Source organism: Penicillium daleae (genome assembly GCF_028827525.1).
Source record: "Penicillium daleae strain IBT 16125 chromosome Unknown utg000007l_segment0_segment0, whole genome shotgun sequence".
Lineage (NCBI taxonomy): Eukaryota > Fungi > Ascomycota > Eurotiomycetes > Eurotiales > Aspergillaceae > Penicillium > Penicillium daleae.
In genome coordinates this window covers 3083675-3099960 of record NW_026623155.1, presented here as the reverse complement: position 1 = coordinate 3099960, position 16286 = coordinate 3083675, and the positions used below count along the sequence as shown (strand labels likewise).

The window sequence follows — 16286 nt, the reverse complement described above, 5'->3', positions numbered from 1 at the left end:
ACGACCTCCCTGGAAAACCAAGAGGTAGAAGGTTTAGTGGGCATTTTGTGGCGTTTTTGGGATACCTTTATACATTGACTTTTGTTTTGTTGTGTCTTTCGATTTGGGTTTATGTACGTATCGATTTATCAGAAAGTACTTGTTCAAGGTTGCCTTGTGCAACGGCTATTGTTATGTTTCCTACCTTCAAAGTTCGATTTCTGAGTGCGTCGTGTCTATTGTCTAGAATACTACCTCTACTTGAGAAGACAGCAGATGAATTCATAGCCAGCGAATCTTCGTCCGTAGTGACTGGCAACACAGTCTAAATGACTTGAAAGTTTCCAGGGCACGAAGTTAAACTCTGGATAACTTAGCCTTTCTGTAACTGCTACTTGCAGATTTAAACCGCCACTATACGAAGAAGCTGTGAAGAATAGCCTGTACCAAGTATTCCATTCTGTACAACTTGTGTCAAACCGATCTAATCAAGGCTACAGACAAAAAAAAGAGGATGTAAAGACTTAACAAAAAAAAGAAATTTAAAACGAGTCGATAAGCAGCAGTCAGCGTTAATCCAAGAAATAATGATGGAATGAGAGGAAAGCAGACCGCATGTAACAAGAAAAGGAGAGAAGCGGACCCCATTGCGCCAAAACCAAATCTGCAACTCCATTCTGATGCGCAATGCAAGGATGAGGATAAACCACAAGACAAGTAAGGAAAATGATAGTGCGGACGAAGGAATGCGACTGAACATGAAAGGAGAGGGGAAAAAAAGACAGGACGAAAGACCGAGGACCGCAGAACTGTGCAGAAAGTCTAGATCTAAGGTGGGATGGGATGTATGCAGATTCAAGTTTGGACAGGAAAGGAAAAATGCTGGAAGGACAGTGGCGTTAAGGAGTTGGATTGGGCGCCAACTCATTGGATAAAAGGGATGAGATCGTAATTGCTTATGAATGCATGGTGTTGTAGTTTGCAGGGTAGCCACCCTGCTGAGTAACGTGTTGACTCTGCTGGTAGCTGGGCGGGCCTTGCGAAGCCTGGGCGAGCTGACCATACCAAGACCGTCGTCGGGGTTCATCCGCGCGGTTCATTTGGTGGAGCGCATCCCAAGTCTGGCTGGCGCCGGGGAGATTGTACATCCCATCCCGAGTTGGGGGTGGGTATACCGAGCCGGCATACTGGGGTGCGTATTGTTGCGGGTGCTGCATCATCTGCTGCTGCTGATGCTGGTATTGCTGCTGATGCTGGTATTGCTGATGCTGCTGGTATTGCTGATGCTGCTGGCGCTGTGCAATAGCATGCTGTACCATCTGGTTCGACATCCCCTCTTTCATCTCCCGTCTCTCACGTTCACGTGCATCGATCGTTGAGACAAGACCCATAGGATTGACTGGCGGCGGAGGCTTTTTGGTGCTTGTCGACATATCGAAGAATGAAGAGCCAGTCATGCGTGCGACATGCTCTTGCTCACGAGCAGAAAGATGATTTCCCACTTCGTTGTAATTGGTGATCATCGTGCTGGCACCACGAGAAGAGGGGCGGTAGTTGGCATCTGGATATGAAGTCATACGAGAGTGCGGTCGAGCTTGCTGTGTCCAGTCTCCCGATACCGGCCGTGCCGGAGGTGGGCTGTTGCTTGACGGGACACGCTGGTGCATGTGCACTGGGGGACTAGGTGCAGCTCGCTGCTGCACAAACTGCTCCGGGGTGAGACCGCCTCCTGGAGTGGTGGGACGACCGCTGGCCATGCCGGGTTGCCACAGAACGCTACGTCGACGCTCTTCCTGGCTCGGAGACCGAGCGTGACCACGCTCCATAGGACGATCCATAGGGTTGGTTGGAACAAAGAGCTTGAAGTCGGACTCGTTCCGATGATGCGAAGCCTTTTTCAGAGTGTCGCCCGTAGTCGGGCGTCCGGTGGTAGGCATGTAGGTCAATGTTGGCCCGAAATCAACAGTGGGGATATCGGGGTTCGGCTCAGCCGGCTTGTCCCTCGTATAGCGAGTATCGCCGATGACAAGGTCCTGCTTAGCTGGTTCTCCCACAGTCTTCTTAACGCCCATTCGCTTGGCAGACTTTTTACTATAAACAGACTCATGGGTGCTCGCATAGTCAGGCGAGACGGTAGACGCATCATCATACACGCTCTCCTCCTCATTATGAGCCGGGGAAATCGGAGACGGAAGATAAGTACTAATCCGATTGAGGACATCTTCATCCAAGGTGTGGCGCAGGTCGTCAAAGCTAGGTTCTCCACCATCGGGTGACAAAGGCGACTGACCAAAGAGCTGTCTTTGCGGAAGAGGTTTCCGTTTGACAGCCTTGACAGTGTCGATTTGTGGATTTCGCTGAGGCGAAGGAGTGCCCCCAGTACCGGGAGTAGCTGGACGGGGCTGTGAAGTATGTACTTGACGCGGAGGGAAAGCAAGATCGATGCCCTCGTCACTGGATTGGTTTCTCAGTGGAGATCCTCTTGCTGCAACAGGTTGCGGAGAGTAGTTCTGGTAAGGGACATAGTTCTGAAGTCGTTGATCCATATTGGCCTCGGGGTGCGGTTGATGATCCTGGTATCCACGTGCTGCACCACCCATGTCCATGCCTGTTTTCCCAACCTGGTGGAATTGCATCAGAGTCGTGTGAGACATACGGTTATTAGCCAGTCTCTGCTCATGGCTTGTTTTCGGCCGGTTGGAAGGCATTTCTCGCGGTCCATGGGCGAAGGTGGGCGGGTTGGTGACCGGGGCCGGTGGCGTACGGGGAGGAAGCTGCTCTTCAATTTCGAAAGGTTGTCTGGGCATACTCGAATTGCGATCACTCTCAGAGCTGGTCCGTTCAGCGATAGGCCCAGCCAATGCTTGCGCCCGGTCACGTAGCACCAGATCCTGGGCCGATGAATCAGGCGAGCTTTCCCTCAGCGACCCATAGCCGACTCTGGGCCCTGTCTGCAGACCTGTGGTATCCGACATTCCCCTAGCATGATAGACCACAGGATCTTTCCTAGGAACTTCGTGAATAATGGCCTCTGCAGACTGGTTAAACTCGTGTTTGGCCTCCAGGGGAGGTAAATGTTGACGGGATCCGTTCAATGAGCCTTCACCTAAGCGGCTGGATATGCTGGCACGGTAGCGAGGTTGACTGCTGTTCACGCTGTTGGTTCGACTCCTGCCGGTGCTCATCCGCTTTTGCGTTGCATCCTTCAATTGTTTCCTCCATTCGCCTTCACTCCAATCCTGGCTCCCCGGAATCTGGAGAAGATTGGTGATATCCAAGACATCCAAGTACCCGTAGCGACGCTGCTTGGGGAAGGCAAACATGATGCTCTTGATGTGGTTAATATCGGCCACGAGGCGAGTCGGACGGCCGTAAAGGTTGAAGGTATCGAAAGTTGGGAACAGGAATCGAAGCATCATCTCGAAACCGGAAACTGCTGCGTGTAGTTCTGGCATGACAAAGACAAAGCCTTCCGCCGAAGTCTGGTTCGCCGAGTGCATGGTGATCCGACCTTCCAACTTCACCAAAGTGGATTGATCAATGAGCGCCTTGGACTGGGGGTAGATCGCATATGCCGAGTAAACGTTCGTCACTGTCGCAATTGGCTGGGCCTTTTTAGTCTTTTTGGTTTCGTAGAACTTGATGTTTCCGGTGACTGGCATCGTTAGGCGGTCATAAGCAGACTTCTTCATTAACTTCCTGGCCTTCTGGAGCTCCTTCTCATCTGGAGGGTTGATGACAAACCAGCACCGCCTCCAGGGCGTGCCGGCGCCGAATCGCACTCGCGCCCAATCTTCGTATTTGAACTTGGCAGGTGCTAGAATGGACTGGATTCCATTGAGCGTCTTGCCTTTGGCGGCAATAAGGGAGCCGGTATACGCTTCGTACAGCGCAGTATGTTCGTACATCGCAAGACGAATGGCTGCAGTCCACTGGGTCATTGAGTGGAACGAACTAAAATGCAGTAGATATCGGTTCTTCCCCGCGGAGGATAGACTAAGGACATTTTTCAACGGTTGCACGGCTCCGTTTCTGATTGGGAGCGTTTCGATCTGTAGCCAACGTGGGCGATATTAGCGCATACGTTGCGACCATCCGTACTTGATTGAGAAAGCATACCATCTTAAGCGACGCGTCCGCCAGGTTGATAAATGTCGCGGGAACTTCTTCTCCGCCTGCTGCGTCCAGCGCAGCAGCCTCCCAAAGGGAAAGGACAGTGCCGACAAGCTGGGCGTAGCATTCTATCCACTGCCGATCGGCGCAAGGTCGTCCATCTGCGCATCTCCATCAGCCAACTATTCCCCCGCACACGAGAAGAAGGGACCATGGAATAAAAAGATTAGCGCCAATGTCGCAGGGTTCAAACATACGAGAGTCCTGATCATTCAATTTCAAAAAGTATCCTTCCTGATAGACCTTGTTGGTGTGGATATTGAGAAAGGAGAAGATCGGCGACAGCTCCGCCGGGGTATCCTCCTCATGGGGCATCAACGGTGGATTGCGCGAGAATATCATCGACGCTGGGCGCGAACCAATTCCTTCGCCTCGCGGATTCGAGCCACCGACAGGCGACAAGTCAGACGGCGGGGACGGGGTATCGGGCGAAGGGGTCTGCCACCTCGGGGGTGTATCAACGGGCGTCACATTGCGCGAAAATCGCTTACTCTCCTTTCCAGAGTCATTGTTCTTCGGGCCTCCCCAGGTTGATATAAACGAAAGGACTAGAAGGAGGACGCAAGGGCGAGTCAGTAATGCGGTCCTGCCGAAAGCTTGCGACCCAGCGGGAGGCGATCAATTGTTCACTTACCACGCGAGCGACCCATGACGTCGGGCGGATGAATCGGTCACCAGCCAAAACCTCAATCTGGTCTGCCACCAGCGCTGCAGGAGGTTGCGCAACGTCTCCGAGGGGGAGAAGAGCGAGAATCCGAGAAGATGCCAGGGGGCAAGTGAGAGTGTGTCAAGAAGGAAGCCGGTGGCGCACGGTCTTGGTTGGAGGAGAGAGTGGTGGAGCTAAGAAACCCGCTAGAACCGAAACACGGAGGAGCAAATTAATCCATGGAGGTTTGATGCAGACAAAGGGGGGTTCTCCTTGGACAGATTTGAGAGGAGGAGGTCACTGGAGATGTGATTGAATCAGAATGGGGAGTACTGAAGAAGGACCAAGAGGAATCGGACGTGGACCAAGAAAGTCGGCAGGCCGTTTTGCAGGACAGGCGCCGCCAAGCGGGTGTGATGACGTTGCGGCCTTGGGGAAAGTCGGTTTGGGCAGCGGGTCAGTGAGTTGGTCACTGGTGGAGGGAGGAAAAAGAGGAAAAAGAGGGGAGGTTGGGGAAGAGAGTGAAGAGAGTGAGGAGAGGTGAAAGATAGAAAGCATGACCATATGGAGGAGAGAATAATAATAATAGTACTAGTAATAATAATAATCCTTCTTCCGGAGGATATGATGAGTGAGTACTACACACAACGGATCTTATGGAGAAGAATGCCATCGAAGAGGCAAATGGCCGCATGGCCGTGGGTCTGGGTATCAGCCAAAACCATAATTACCACGCTCAGGAACCAGGCCAGGGTTTTTTTTTTTTTGAAAGAACTGGCTAGTTCGGAGCATATTAAGGAGTGCCTCTGACAGAAATCATGATCTTGGAGAACTCATGGTCTCTTCTCCTTGATCACTGACCCTGGAGTATCGTCACTAGGCAATGACTATTGGCAGCGGGTGGGCCCTAGCGACTAAGTTTACGAGATGCTGACCGACTAAACAGTAGTACCTAACTTAGTTACTCTATTTGAATGCACGGAACAGGTTACGGAGTTAGTCCGCCGTTAGTATGGGGTCACTACGATAATTATTAATTAGGATGATTCATTAGGAGACGAGTAGTAACTCCTTTTCTCTGTACGACCATCACCTGTCTACTACGATACTCACAGTTCCTTCGTATTTTGACACTCTCATGACAAGTCAAAAGAAAAGAAAAAAAAAGCCAAGGCTGCGTCATGCTGGACCCTCCCGTGGGTGGGATCGTCGGGGACATCCTGTCTTAGTCCCAAATTTAGCAGTGTCTTAGCCAAGCTCAAACTATACGATTGTCGGTTTCTGCTCCTTCCTGATGCCACGCAGTATATACTGCTGTAGTCACACGGTAGCCTTATTTCCCCCTTTTTTGAACTATTTTAGGCACTCCCTTACTGTGTGGAGTACTCTACATTCTTTCGATGGAACATTCGATTCCGCCACCGGCCATTGCTCGGCACCGCCTCTCCTTTTCCTCGCCACTTTCCTGGCCAACGACAACTTTGATCTGTTTCTTACAGTAGTTACTACGGAGTACTCTCTCCCAGTACAAACCAAGTTTTGCCGGGCTTCCCCGTGCAATCTCAATTAGCCAATGATCTAACAAGTCCAAGTCCAAGTCCAATGATGGAATCACAGCGGGTCAGCGCGGCCCAAGACCCAGCGCCCATTCTGTCCTTGTTCGTTCTGCCGGGACGCGCAACGCTGGCGCGGCGACGGGCTTCGCATTGGCCCAGGCGCACACACCGCCGGGTCCTGCGCGGCCCAAGTTGCTCTTCAGAAACGAGTTGATTTCAACTTTACCCGCATGCTGGGCCTACCTCCAGGTCTCTGCAGGCATGCAGGCAGATCAAAAGGCTCGGCGATCTATCTGAGGCCCGCCGATGGCTAGCCCGTTGTCCGTTCCGCCCCCCCCCCCAAAACCCGCCTCGCCGACCTGAGATCAATACTGTACAGTATTCCGTTGGTCGCCTCAGCTTGGGATGCGAGCATCCGAAAAACTCATCACCACCATGCAGGTCATTCTTAATCCCTCCAACTGGCATCCTCGGGCTTGCCTCGCCTGCATTAGACCTCCGACCCCTCCAGCCACAAATTGGGGCCTCCGGTGGAGTCTTGGCACTCTTGGTCGATAACCGGCATTTCATGGCCAGGTGGTTCCTCCCCCAGTTATGATGTTATCGTGATTCATCCAGATTTGCTGGTCATTAACCTTGGGGGATGATGGATCGAGATCGGCTCCATTGTTTGCTGCCTCCCCCAGAAAAAAAAAAAAGAACCCTGCCCCTCCAAGTCCAACCCAGTCGATAGTTGCCCACATTCTTGACTCAGGATGCCCAAGTATTTGTGGCTAAAGCTCCCGATGCGTCGTCATGCGCCATCGGTTCGCTACCGAATAGGGGTCAACGGGGGTTGACTGACTAGCCACCCTATATAAGCGTTGTAAGCAACACGTAAGTCAACATCGTGGCGTCGGATAAATCCCGTTAAAGTTAGGCGTCCGACAAGCCGAGAAAAAAATTACGATTTGCCCTTGTTGATGGGGTATTTCCATAGAATCTTTGTTAGTTGGTTCTTCGATTCAATGCAATATTAATAGTCAAGATTACTATTACATATGTATGAGTGATTCTGCATTGTTGTCTCAGGTGAGACGCCGAGACTCCCGGGGTTCTCTGTCCAAGCCCCGTGGTGGACCTCGTGGTGTCTTGGCTTTTGGCTTTAGCTCAAATAGGGCCCTGTCATGAGGTTCTTGGCCTTCACTCAGGGACACCCAGTCACCCACCCGGACCACCCCTCCCCTGTCCCCATATTAGGGCCCGAGACCCGAGCACATGGCCCAAGGGTGGATGAATGATCGTGCAACGTGGTATTTTCCACTGGATCGACGAATCGGCTTAAGGCTGTGGGGAGCATATTCACATCACGCGTTGATTCTACATAGATTTTCGAGAGTATTCAATAATGAACTACTAATATGTATGTGCACTATGTGCTGAATTCGAGAACTTCTGCTAGCGCTCGCTTTCCCGGTGCAGACTACCTCTTACTCATCTGCATGGCTATACATGCATTGCATTCGGAATCTAATGCTTCATCCTGTCTGGCTAAGAGTATACAACGTATCTTATCAATCGAAAACAGCGATGGGTCACAATCTCGTCGTCTCTAATTTCTTTGAGAGTTAGTAGTCATGCTCCTTTTTCCATAGTTAGTTACAATTCTGGTCATCGTATTATCATTTATAGAGGGCGATTGATTCGACTTCAATAGACGGAGCAGAATACTTATTGAGTACAATATCTTATTCTCTGGAACTTGGAGCCCACTCCACATAATCATTTAAATCTCCTCAAATGCCCGAACAATAAAAGACTTTCCTTGGATAACCACCTTCTCCCCAGGAATCCTCCAAGAACCCTGGCCCTCGCCCTCAAATCCAGTCTTCATCGACGGCAAAGCAGCCGCATCAGGCCCGACAACATACTTCTCTTCCCAGCCAGAACTCCACTCCTCTCGTCTCGCGCTGACTTCAGCACCAGTTCTCTTCAATGACCAGCTACCGTCCGAACCCTTCTCTTGAGAATGAATCTGAACCTGCTGGAACGCCATATAGGTGCCCCAGATTCGACCGATGAACAGTTTAGTCACGGTCACCTCGCCGTCGGTCTCGGATGGCTTGAGGTCACTATCATCGGACTCGAGAATCCACGAGAGACCCTTCTTGGCACCCTCCGGGCCCTCTCTGAATGGCAACTCGCGCCAAACCTCCTCAAAGGCCGTCATGGGCGCACCGGGGAGATCGGCGCGGGGCATCTCGCCAGTTTCGAGATCGTCGCCGTTGGGGAGAGGGCTAAAGCTGGCGGGATCGACCATGCCGATTTCATTCAGTGAGCACAGCTCGCGGGTGAAGCGCACCTTGACTGTTCACTTTGTCAGTATTCATTTATCATTTTCATGCGTGACGGTATCTAGATTGATGGGTAACATACCCGGTGTTTCACCTGGGTTCTCCACGATTCGAGTACCGGCCATAGCCCAGTCAATCGCGCCAGATGCCTTGTCCATGCGCAAATCAATGAACCATTCTCCCACGGTGAGAACAATGGTATCGGTCGTCTCCTCTGGGGGTTCGGGCACCCATCGGAGAGAGATACGGGTTGAGAAGCTGCTGGACGAGCCCAACTGAGCGCCGGTAGCCGCCATGGTTGCACACGGGAAGATTTGGAAGCTGGTAGTCAGGAATCAGAATTTCCTATCGGACAGGCGGGGTAATATCTGGTTTCTTACATTCCAACTGTGGAGAGCGTCGGAGAGGTACTGGGAATCGGCCGATTGGACGAATCGGGAAGTTGGAAGAGACGGCGTGCACCCTTATCGCTTATCGCTTATCATTTATCGCTCTTCTGTTGCCCTCGGCAGGTTTGTGAATGTATTCTTTCTGCACTAACCTTATCTAGCTAGCTGTTATACCTACTAGTGAGATCTTTTCATGATCTATATATTAGGAGAATATACGGAGTAATTGCTGCTCTGAAGAAGGGTCGGGGGCAAACACATTATAGAAACACAGAAGATATAGAGAATGTGGCGGATTCGTGGATCCTCTGCGCTTCCTTGCTGATCACTCAGCGTCGAATCCAAAGAAAGTACAAGTTTACGGAGCTCAGAATCGGGGGTTGGGAGGAATAAAAGACTATAGTTTGCAGCGGCGGTGCTTAAAGTCTTTAGCAAACAAGTTAGAGTATACTGGACTCATTGCAGAGATCGATAATCCTAGTCCGTTTCGCCTCCTAACTTCCATCAATAGTTGGACGCTAAGCCCAATTTGTTCCCCGCTGAACGATACGGAACTTGCCTTTCGCCCAGCAAAATAAAATTATAAAGCCAGGAGAGACACGAGCAGTCTTTGCAGAACTTGATTAAGACAATTTAGGCCCGTTCTAAGAAGAACCGTCTTTACAGTGCAGATATCCCAACATTCTCACCAAGCCGTCGCTTTCAAAGTTGGCTACTGACCTCATGGAGCACATGCAAGGTTCTCGCGACACTACTCCAAAATACCAGCCAACCTACGGAGTCCGTCTCTCGAACGAAGAGATAGGCTGTATACTTGAATGCCTCATTCCTGGCTGCGATGTCTTGGATATTAATCGTCTTGCTTCCGGGAAATCGTTCAACAATCGCATCTACTTTTTGAAAGTATACGTTCTTAAGGGCCTGCCGCTACGAGGCTTGAACGAAGGTACTGTCAATGACCTCGTTCTGAAATTAAACGGAAGATTCTTCGATCAGTCGAAAAGCGAAAACGAGGTATCTTGCTTGTCCCTTCTTGATGCTTTCGTGCCTGAAATACCCTGTCCACGGGTCATCGCCTGGTCTGATAGTCAATCGTCTATCGTCCATAGATTGGCGCCCAACGGAGCTCTCTCAAGATGCGAACTTCGGCTTGGATCTGAAATTAGTATGCAATATCGTGGATGGATTCTCATGACTCAGGTTCCTGGAATCCCTCTGTCAACATTAAGCCTGAGTGCGGACGAGCTCAAGACAATCGGCGAACAACTAGCAGATCTAGTTTTTCGCTGGAGAGAAGGACTACCTGCCTGGACAGTTGCTGGGAACTTTGAGTGTACGATCACTCACGAGAAATCTCAATGTCTTAATTGCATAGAGATTTCTGGCTTGCGAATAAGGTCTTCTTCTAACATGCCTGGCTTCGGCATCAGAACCACTGAAGCTATCATCAATGAGCTTCAGTACTACCGAGTGAAACTCAAGACAAGGCTCCAGAAGCTCCAGGAACTGGAGGTTTTCGAACGAAACAGGCATTTGGTTGACCCTATCCGTGAGTTCATCACTGTTCGACTACCGCAGCTTGAAATGTGCAATAGGCAGAGCCCTTTCGTGTTCACGCACTACGATCTCGCACCCCGCAATCTGTTGATATCAGTGGAAACCGCACAGATTACCGGCATTGTTGACTTTGAATTTTCTGGTTTTTTCCCGGAATTTGATGAGTACGTCGAGAGCGGAAATGAATTCCCAGATGAGTTCTACAAAGCATATCTGGATAGGCTTGAAGAACACGGCTTGAGAACCCCAAGAAAGGGCATCGATGAGCAACTGTGGAAAGAGGTTTTGGGGCTTTCTCAGCTGGAAGAACACATAGCGCCCTGGTGGCTTGAGAATTCGGAAAATCTGGCGGAAGACGAAAAAATAGAGCTCTTGGAGGGTCTTCAGAAGTCGGAAAAGATGGTTGTGGAAGCGATGCAGGTACTTGGTCAGAGTTCTTAAGATGTTATACATAGATGAAAGGGAAATGTATATCATTGATAGATTGATCCGGCGCTTACACATGCTTTGGTTGTACCCGGCCGCCGGCTCTTAGTCTACTCCAGTGGAGGCCTACTCTGCTGTAGAATTTGAGATATACTGGAACTCGGTGCTACTTTCTTTAGTTGAGGTGTAAACTGCACTCATTGGACCAGGCTTGCAAACCGGATTCAACATGGGTGCAGCTCGGCCCCGTGAGAATTGTTCCACATAAGCTTGAGACCTATTAATACTGCATTAATATTTATGATGGGGTCTTGCAAACTGGATCCAAATATGTGACCTTTAATTCAAACCACCATCCCCGCATTTTCCACCGAGAGTCCATATTCATACGACGCCAGCCGAGGTCCCCGGGCCCCGGAATTACCCAGTTTGAGCTCTTCGCCCCACTGAGAGCCCCCACTCGAAGCATCCCCCAGATTTTATACTCCAGACCGTAGACAATACAGCTTCAACCCCCAGACATTGTGTATTTTTCGATGAATATTGCATTTCCCTTCTCATAATGACGTTCCAAACTCCACCCCCACCAACAACCATCTTCGAACTCTCCTTCCCCAGTCCGGGAGTTCTGCTCGCGACAATCAACCGTGAGAAGCGCATGAACTCGATCCCTTTACGAGGTCACCATGAAGGAACTGCTCTCTGGAACTGGCTTGACAATGAGCCATCAATGCGGGTAGGAATCATCAACGGCAAGGGACCTAAGGCCTTTTGCGCTGGCGCCGATCTTATCGAGCAGCGTGATATCAGCCGAGGTGACGAGGCCAGACCTGAAAAGGGTGCGGAAGGCGGCTTTGCAGGATTGAGTCAACGACGAGGAAAGAAGCCAGTCATCGCTGCAGTCAATGGGCTGGCACTGGGAGGTGGATTCGAAATCTGTCTGAACTGGTTCGTGCTTGAGTTTGATTATTGCAGCCATGTTTAAATCACTAGTTCATTTGCTAATCGGGGTATTCAACTTGCGTTAGTGACCTGATCGTTGCCTCCCCCAAGGCTGAGTTTGGTCTACCCGAAGTTCTTCGCGGCCTATACGCTGGAGCCGGTGGACTGTCACGTATTGTCCGCGACTGTGGAATGCGGATTGGTAGTGAACTGGCATTGACTGGACGCCGAGTACCTGCAGAAGAGGCCCTGAGGCTGAGATTGATTAATCGTATTGCCAAATCCCCAGAGTCTGTCTTAGATGAAGCCCTGGAGCTCGCGAAAGAGATCGCTAGCAAATCCCCTGACGCGATTATTGTCTCTCGGTCGGGCCTCCGCGAATCATGGGAAACGGCGAGCACAATAGAAGCCGACAAGATCACGGCAGAACGTTATGGCAGGGCCTTGCTGAGTTCGGAGAACCTGAGGATTGGTCTTGAGGCTTTTGTAGCTAAGAAGCAGCCGCAATGGGTGGCCTCCAAACTCTAGACATCGAGTTTGATCTACCAGTTTCATAATATCTACATGCTTCGAGACTTTCCTCGTGTGTCTCAGTTGATAGTCAAGGACTGAAAAATATCTATTGTTTAAGATAAGTATACAAAGCTATGTACAGATACGTATTCATGGATGTCGACGGTTTTAAATCTTAGAGCCCACGATTTTGAATGTGTTTCTCCCTGTGTCCCGGTCCGAGTCCACCCAGATTGGCTTTCCTACTTGCTCACTTGCTGAACCAAGCTCCTTCAAAGTGGAACCATCAGTTGTGACAGCGATGAATCGAGAGCCATTCTCATCCAGGCGACCCAAGATAAAACCCGCAAGAGGTGACCCATCGCGATCGTATTGAACCGTGTATGTCTATTCATCATTTCGGTCATCAGAAATCCTAATTGGACTATCAAGGCACAACTTACCTCAATCCTCGCGCTTCCTTGTACCCTTTCGGCAATAGGCGGCTGAGCATCGCTCACATGCTGGGGAAGAGGGTTTCGGTTCGGATAAGGGGCACCGTCGGATCGTGGCCGTCGAGACAGACACACTGCATGATGATGGGACAGAACACCTCCGTTAGCAAGGACGAGACCGATGCGGTCATTACCTTGCCGGAGCTGGCGAACCATCTCCGTGATAGCCTGGTTAAATTAGTTGGGTGCATTCAGAGTATCAAGAATATCGAACCAACATACATGCATAGAGTAGTTGTTACCAGCTCCGCCAAAGGAAGTGAGGCCACCGAGCAGAGTCGTCGGCTTTTTGCCGCCGTAGATCGGGATTCCCAAGTGCAGAGAGGCCAACTTTGGAACTATTGGGAAACATCTGTGTCCAGTTAGTGGAGCTCTCCCATGCAAGAAGCGTGTTGTACTCACGAATAGAAATCGAACAAATCAATGTCCTCCGTTTTCACGTTTGACACGGCTAGGGTCGCATCAAGACAAGAAGACAGGCTCCGGCTGGCATGGAACGAGCTACGCTCCCAGACTAAATACTCCTTTGTCAGAAACCCTGAGCCAATATTTTGATCATATTGGAAGTCTCTCACAATGCTCATGGTCATGAGTACCTGCACCTCCAAGAGGAAATATCAATTGAGACTCGGGGATTCTCAGTTGTCGTGCATGCCCAAGCGAAGTGATGATACACGCTGCCGACATATTCACCGTGTTGAATGCATTCATCACCAGAGGATCTATTACTAGTCAGCCGAGACGAACCGCCGCATTATTCAGCCTATGCGAGTACTTACAAGGCAGACAGATCATTCGGTTTCTTTTCGTAATCTTGCCAATAGTCTCTGCCGTGTCGGGCTCCTTCCCATGGGTCCAGGCAATAGGGTTCTTTGCCGCTACACGCGAATACTCTGCATAGAGTTCACTCGATTCGCGATGATTCTCGGCCAGGCTCTGTCCTCGATGTGCACGGAGGGCAGCTTCGTACATTGGATAAACCTGTATCGGCAGCCCGAGTCCATACTTAGTGGCCAAATCTAAAAATGGTCAGCTCTTGTTAATGCTGCATTGAATGGGCAAATGGCAATGTTGCATACTAGTCTTGCGTGTCCGTTCCCAAATAGAGGTAGTAACATCCACATGCGTCCAATCCGGAGGAGGGAACTTCTTCGCAGCCTGAAATGCACCCACTAGGTTTCAGACGTTAGCCATCATGTTCGAGCACAATTGATCTTGGTCCAAGGTATGGGGAAAATCTACATGATGCAAGGGCCTCTCCACCCGTGACGACGGCGACTTTGCTCTGTCCGCTGGCGATACGCCGGCTTGCTTCGTCAAACAATTCGGCCGGCGCATTGCCGCCATGCCCACTTTCGTGAAGATAAGTAGCTTGGCAGCCTAATTTGTTGACCAGGAGCTCTGGGGTATTAGGATAGGGCCACGTCCAATTGGCCACGACGGAGATGCTATCAATGCTCTGTTGGAGACTCTGTGCATCTTGAGTGGATATACCAGTATCTTTCAGAGCAGCTGCAATGGCCTGTAGCATAAGCTCCAAAGGCTCGGCTGCATCTTCCAAGCGATTTGAGCGGTTCTTGATGTCGCCAACGCCGATAACGACGGGGATTGCGTGTGACATCATAGACATTATATACCTGGGTTGGGGTTTACAACAACTTCACAATTGAGCGAGCTCAAGGAAACGGGACAAAAAAGATGATATGACATCTTCTTCTCTCCCCTGCCTTCGGCTACTATTATAACCCGCGGCGATGTTGCTGGGTCCTAGTGGGGAAGAGATCGCCCAAGCGTGCTAATGAATTCGGCAAGACGCAACATACCGAGGGTAAACGGCATCCCCTCAGCAATTTTATGGGCTTCCACAACCGTGGAAAGCCCTCGGGCTTCACATGACTAATCTGCCATTCATAAATCAAATGCAAGTAATAAAAATCCGGTGACCTCTGCAATGTATATTAGCTGCTGTTCTTCTTGTGGGGCCTGAAGCTAACTGTGTGTAGTATACCTACCCCAGTGCTTCCCTATTCGGTAAAAGTAGATGCCAAAACGATCAAGTATGTTAAGGTATAATCAGATAGAATTGGACCACTATCCCTCCGATTCTCTGGCAGCTGTCAAATACGTACATATCCGCGTTATATTGCACATCCCCAGTGAGGACTTGAAGCTGACGTCAGAGATCAATGCCATTGAGGCTTGACTCGGTTGATGCAGTAGAAGCCCTCCAGGACCACTTCGTCTTGACTGGGAACCAAAACTGATTTTGTTGTTTATACCATCATTTTAGCCATTGAGAAGCAACCCAAGTTTTTAATTCGATGAGTTTCGACTTTTGTATCTTTATTGAATCGACGGAGATGGCGCTCGTTGCTGCGTTGAGATTTCCACAGAAGCCTACTTAGACGATAGCCATTATTTCAGCAGACAAGACGTGAAGACAAGTCATAGAACGATTTGACCATCCTATGTCCAGGAGTGACGAATGTGTCTTACATGTAAATAGCTAGGAACCCAATGAGCGATTGTCGCTGAACTGGCTTGTCACTCGATTGATTTTGTAATCTTGCTTCTAGACAAGATTATATTGTCTCTTTAGATCTTTGCATGAGGGAAACCGCCGCAAACAATAAAGTTGACTGCTAGCGTGTAGTTCTCGCCAATACACATCAACCACGGGAAAGATCAACTGGCGGGTTAGCCGATTGGACAGGCATGGGAAGAAACTCCAGGATATATGTCCGTGGCTGTGTTGATACCTTAATCGTAGCTCGGTATATTGAATGAAGAAAAAAACAGCCGAGAGCGAGCTCACTTCAAAGCTTGTAAGCTGAGCCAGAGATATCTTCAGCTCAACGATATTTCTCCACGTAATCACATGATGGGCTGCATCACTCATGTGGGGCCCAACCACCCTACTCTGGCCTTCGTTAACCTCTGAAGGACAGGGTATCGAGGACACGATCTCAAGAATGCCACCCATCTGGCTCTCGGCTCCGCTTTAGATGTCAACTGCCAATAAGCCAAACTTAGTCGGGACTCCTTAATTCATGAGCACATGGATCCGGACCCCTGAAGAGGATGGGCGGCAAACCTTGGACATCAGGTGGCTGCAGGACGTGCAAAAAGCGCAAACTCAAGGTCGGTAATTTCGATGATTATATATGCGTGGAATTCTTCTTATTTTAATTCCTAGTGTGATGAACAGAGACCCAAATGTGCTCGATGTATCAAGCGTGGAATTGAATGCCTCGGATACGTGGACAGGCGCATTTTTG

The 16286-nt window shown here is 50.0% G+C and overlaps 5 protein-coding genes across 5 annotated transcripts; 2 read left to right on the top strand and 3 right to left on the bottom strand.

The window, feature by feature from the left end:
- Nucleotides 1–935: 935 nt before the first annotated feature.
- Nucleotides 936–4802, bottom strand: N7458_008294 (uncharacterized protein; the record flags this gene model as incomplete). Its single annotated transcript, XM_056911676.1, has 4 exons — nt 936–4031; nt 4099–4253; nt 4350–4700; nt 4787–4802. 4 exons carry the CDS (start codon nt 4800–4802, stop codon nt 936–938), a joined length of 3618 nt encoding a protein of 1205 aa, XP_056764502.1.
- Nucleotides 4803–8119: 3317 nt separating this feature from the next.
- Nucleotides 8120–8983, bottom strand: N7458_008293 (uncharacterized protein; the record flags this gene model as incomplete). The annotated part of the gene is made up of 2 exons (XM_056911675.1): nt 8120–8700; nt 8770–8983. The coding sequence occupies 2 exons, from the start codon at nt 8981–8983 to the stop codon at nt 8120–8122; spliced, it is 795 nt and encodes a 264-aa protein (XP_056764501.1).
- A 1503-nt stretch (nt 8984–10486) lies between these two features.
- On the top strand, nt 10487–11074 carry N7458_008292 (uncharacterized protein; the record flags this gene model as incomplete). Its single annotated transcript, XM_056911674.1, has 1 exon — nt 10487–11074. The coding sequence occupies one exon, from the start codon at nt 10487–10489 to the stop codon at nt 11072–11074; it is 588 nt and encodes a 195-aa protein (XP_056764500.1).
- Nucleotides 11075–11621: 547 nt separating this feature from the next.
- On the top strand, nt 11622–12529 carry N7458_008291 (enoyl-CoA hydratase/isomerase family protein; the record flags this gene model as incomplete). Its single annotated transcript, XM_056911673.1, has 2 exons — nt 11622–12007; nt 12088–12529. 2 exons carry the CDS (start codon nt 11622–11624, stop codon nt 12527–12529), a joined length of 828 nt encoding a protein of 275 aa, XP_056764499.1.
- Nucleotides 12530–12682: 153 nt separating this feature from the next.
- On the bottom strand, nt 12683–14638 carry N7458_008290 (uncharacterized protein; the record flags this gene model as incomplete). The annotated part of the gene is made up of 8 exons (XM_056911672.1): nt 12683–12901; nt 12958–13176; nt 13231–13360; nt 13411–13522; nt 13584–13730; nt 13788–14027; nt 14088–14180; nt 14251–14638. The coding sequence occupies 8 exons, from the start codon at nt 14636–14638 to the stop codon at nt 12683–12685; spliced, it is 1548 nt and encodes a 515-aa protein (XP_056764498.1).
- Nucleotides 14639–16286: the final 1648 nt, after the last annotated feature.